The sequence below is a fragment of the Cebus imitator genome, unplaced genomic scaffold, assembly GCF_001604975.1.
Source record: "Cebus imitator isolate Cc_AM_T3 unplaced genomic scaffold, Cebus_imitator-1.0 Scaffold704, whole genome shotgun sequence".
In the NCBI taxonomy this organism is placed as follows: Eukaryota; Metazoa; Chordata; class Mammalia; order Primates; family Cebidae; genus Cebus; species Cebus imitator.
Window position 1 is genome coordinate 383,281 of NW_016108019.1, and position 1,073 is coordinate 384,353.

Genomic DNA, 1,073 nt, shown 5'->3' on the forward strand with positions numbered 1-1,073 from the left:
TGGTCTTGAACTCCTGACCTCAGGTGATCCACCCACCTCAGCCTCCCAAAGTGCTAGGATTACAGGCGTGAGCCACCGTGCCCGGCCCAGATCTGGTAACTTCTTACATTAAGAAAACTGTTGAATCATACCCTCAGAGTCAGTCTTTCCCAATCTGTATCAGTGTGTTTCTGATTGATTTATTTTTATTAACTCAATTGCGGGCTCACAGCCATCTTTTACATAGAAATTTACTTTTAAAATAGTCATTATTTGCTTTTTAAAAAAGGAGTCATAACAGTAGTATGCCTGTAGTCTCAGCTGTTTGGAAGGCTGAAGTGGGAGGATCACTTGAGCCCAGGAATTAGAGACTGTAGTACGATATGATGGTACCTGTGAATAGCCACTGCCCTCCAGCCTGGGCAACATGACAAAACCTTGTCTTCAAACAAACAAAACTTACAGCCTTTATTGATTTTTCTGGTTCAGGATTTGGAATGAAAACTTAGAACACCTCAAACTGTGGTCTGGGGACAGCAACATGGGAGTCACCTGGGAGCTTATTGGAAATGCAGAATTCTCAATCCACCCTAGAGCTAAGAAACTACAATCTGCATTTTAGCAAGATCCCTAAATGATTAAGTGCCCAGAGTTGGAGAAGCACTGGCTAAAGGAGAAAACAAATGAAAAGAAGGCATGAAGCTGTGTTCTGAGAAGCTCTCGTGTTTAATACAGATGAAAAGAGCCAACCAGAGAGATGGGGAGATGAAAGCCAGGAAAGTATGCGACATCTCTTAGTACCTTCTCTGAGGGAGGAAGGAAAGATGCAGTGAGGCTTCCATCTCTCCTGGGGTCGCAAGGTGGTGGTACCCAGTAAGCAGTGACTGAAAGTGTTGAAGAGCTGTAAATAATTTGCCAAGGTTTTTATTACTTGGGCATTGAAGCTTAGTTTGGGCTTGAACTGGAACTTTTTTCTCTTTGGTATGCCTAATTCCAGTTCTCTTTACATTGATGCTTGGCAAACTTTCTCATTCAGAACCAAGATAGCATTCTGACTATAGGGCAGAGTGGTGTCACCCTTCCACCTTAATATA

The 1,073-nt window shown here is 42.8% G+C and overlaps 1 protein-coding gene across 9 annotated transcripts in view; it reads left to right on the forward strand.

Moving 5' to 3' along the window:
• Nucleotides 1–1,073, forward strand: part of MARCHF8 (membrane associated ring-CH-type finger 8) — a 118,924-nt gene that overhangs the window by 86,098 nt on the left and 31,753 nt on the right. Inside the window, exon 1 of one of the 9 annotated variants that reach the window (XM_037735012.1) lies at nucleotides 369–759. The exons of the other annotated variants lie outside the window; for them this stretch is intronic. Within the exon in view, the coding sequence (XP_037590940.1) occupies nucleotides 676–759 (84 nt within the window). The 5' untranslated portion in view covers nucleotides 369–675. Of the gene's footprint in view, nucleotides 1–368; nucleotides 760–1,073 lie in introns of those variants that run through there. 9 annotated transcript variants of the gene reach the window in all.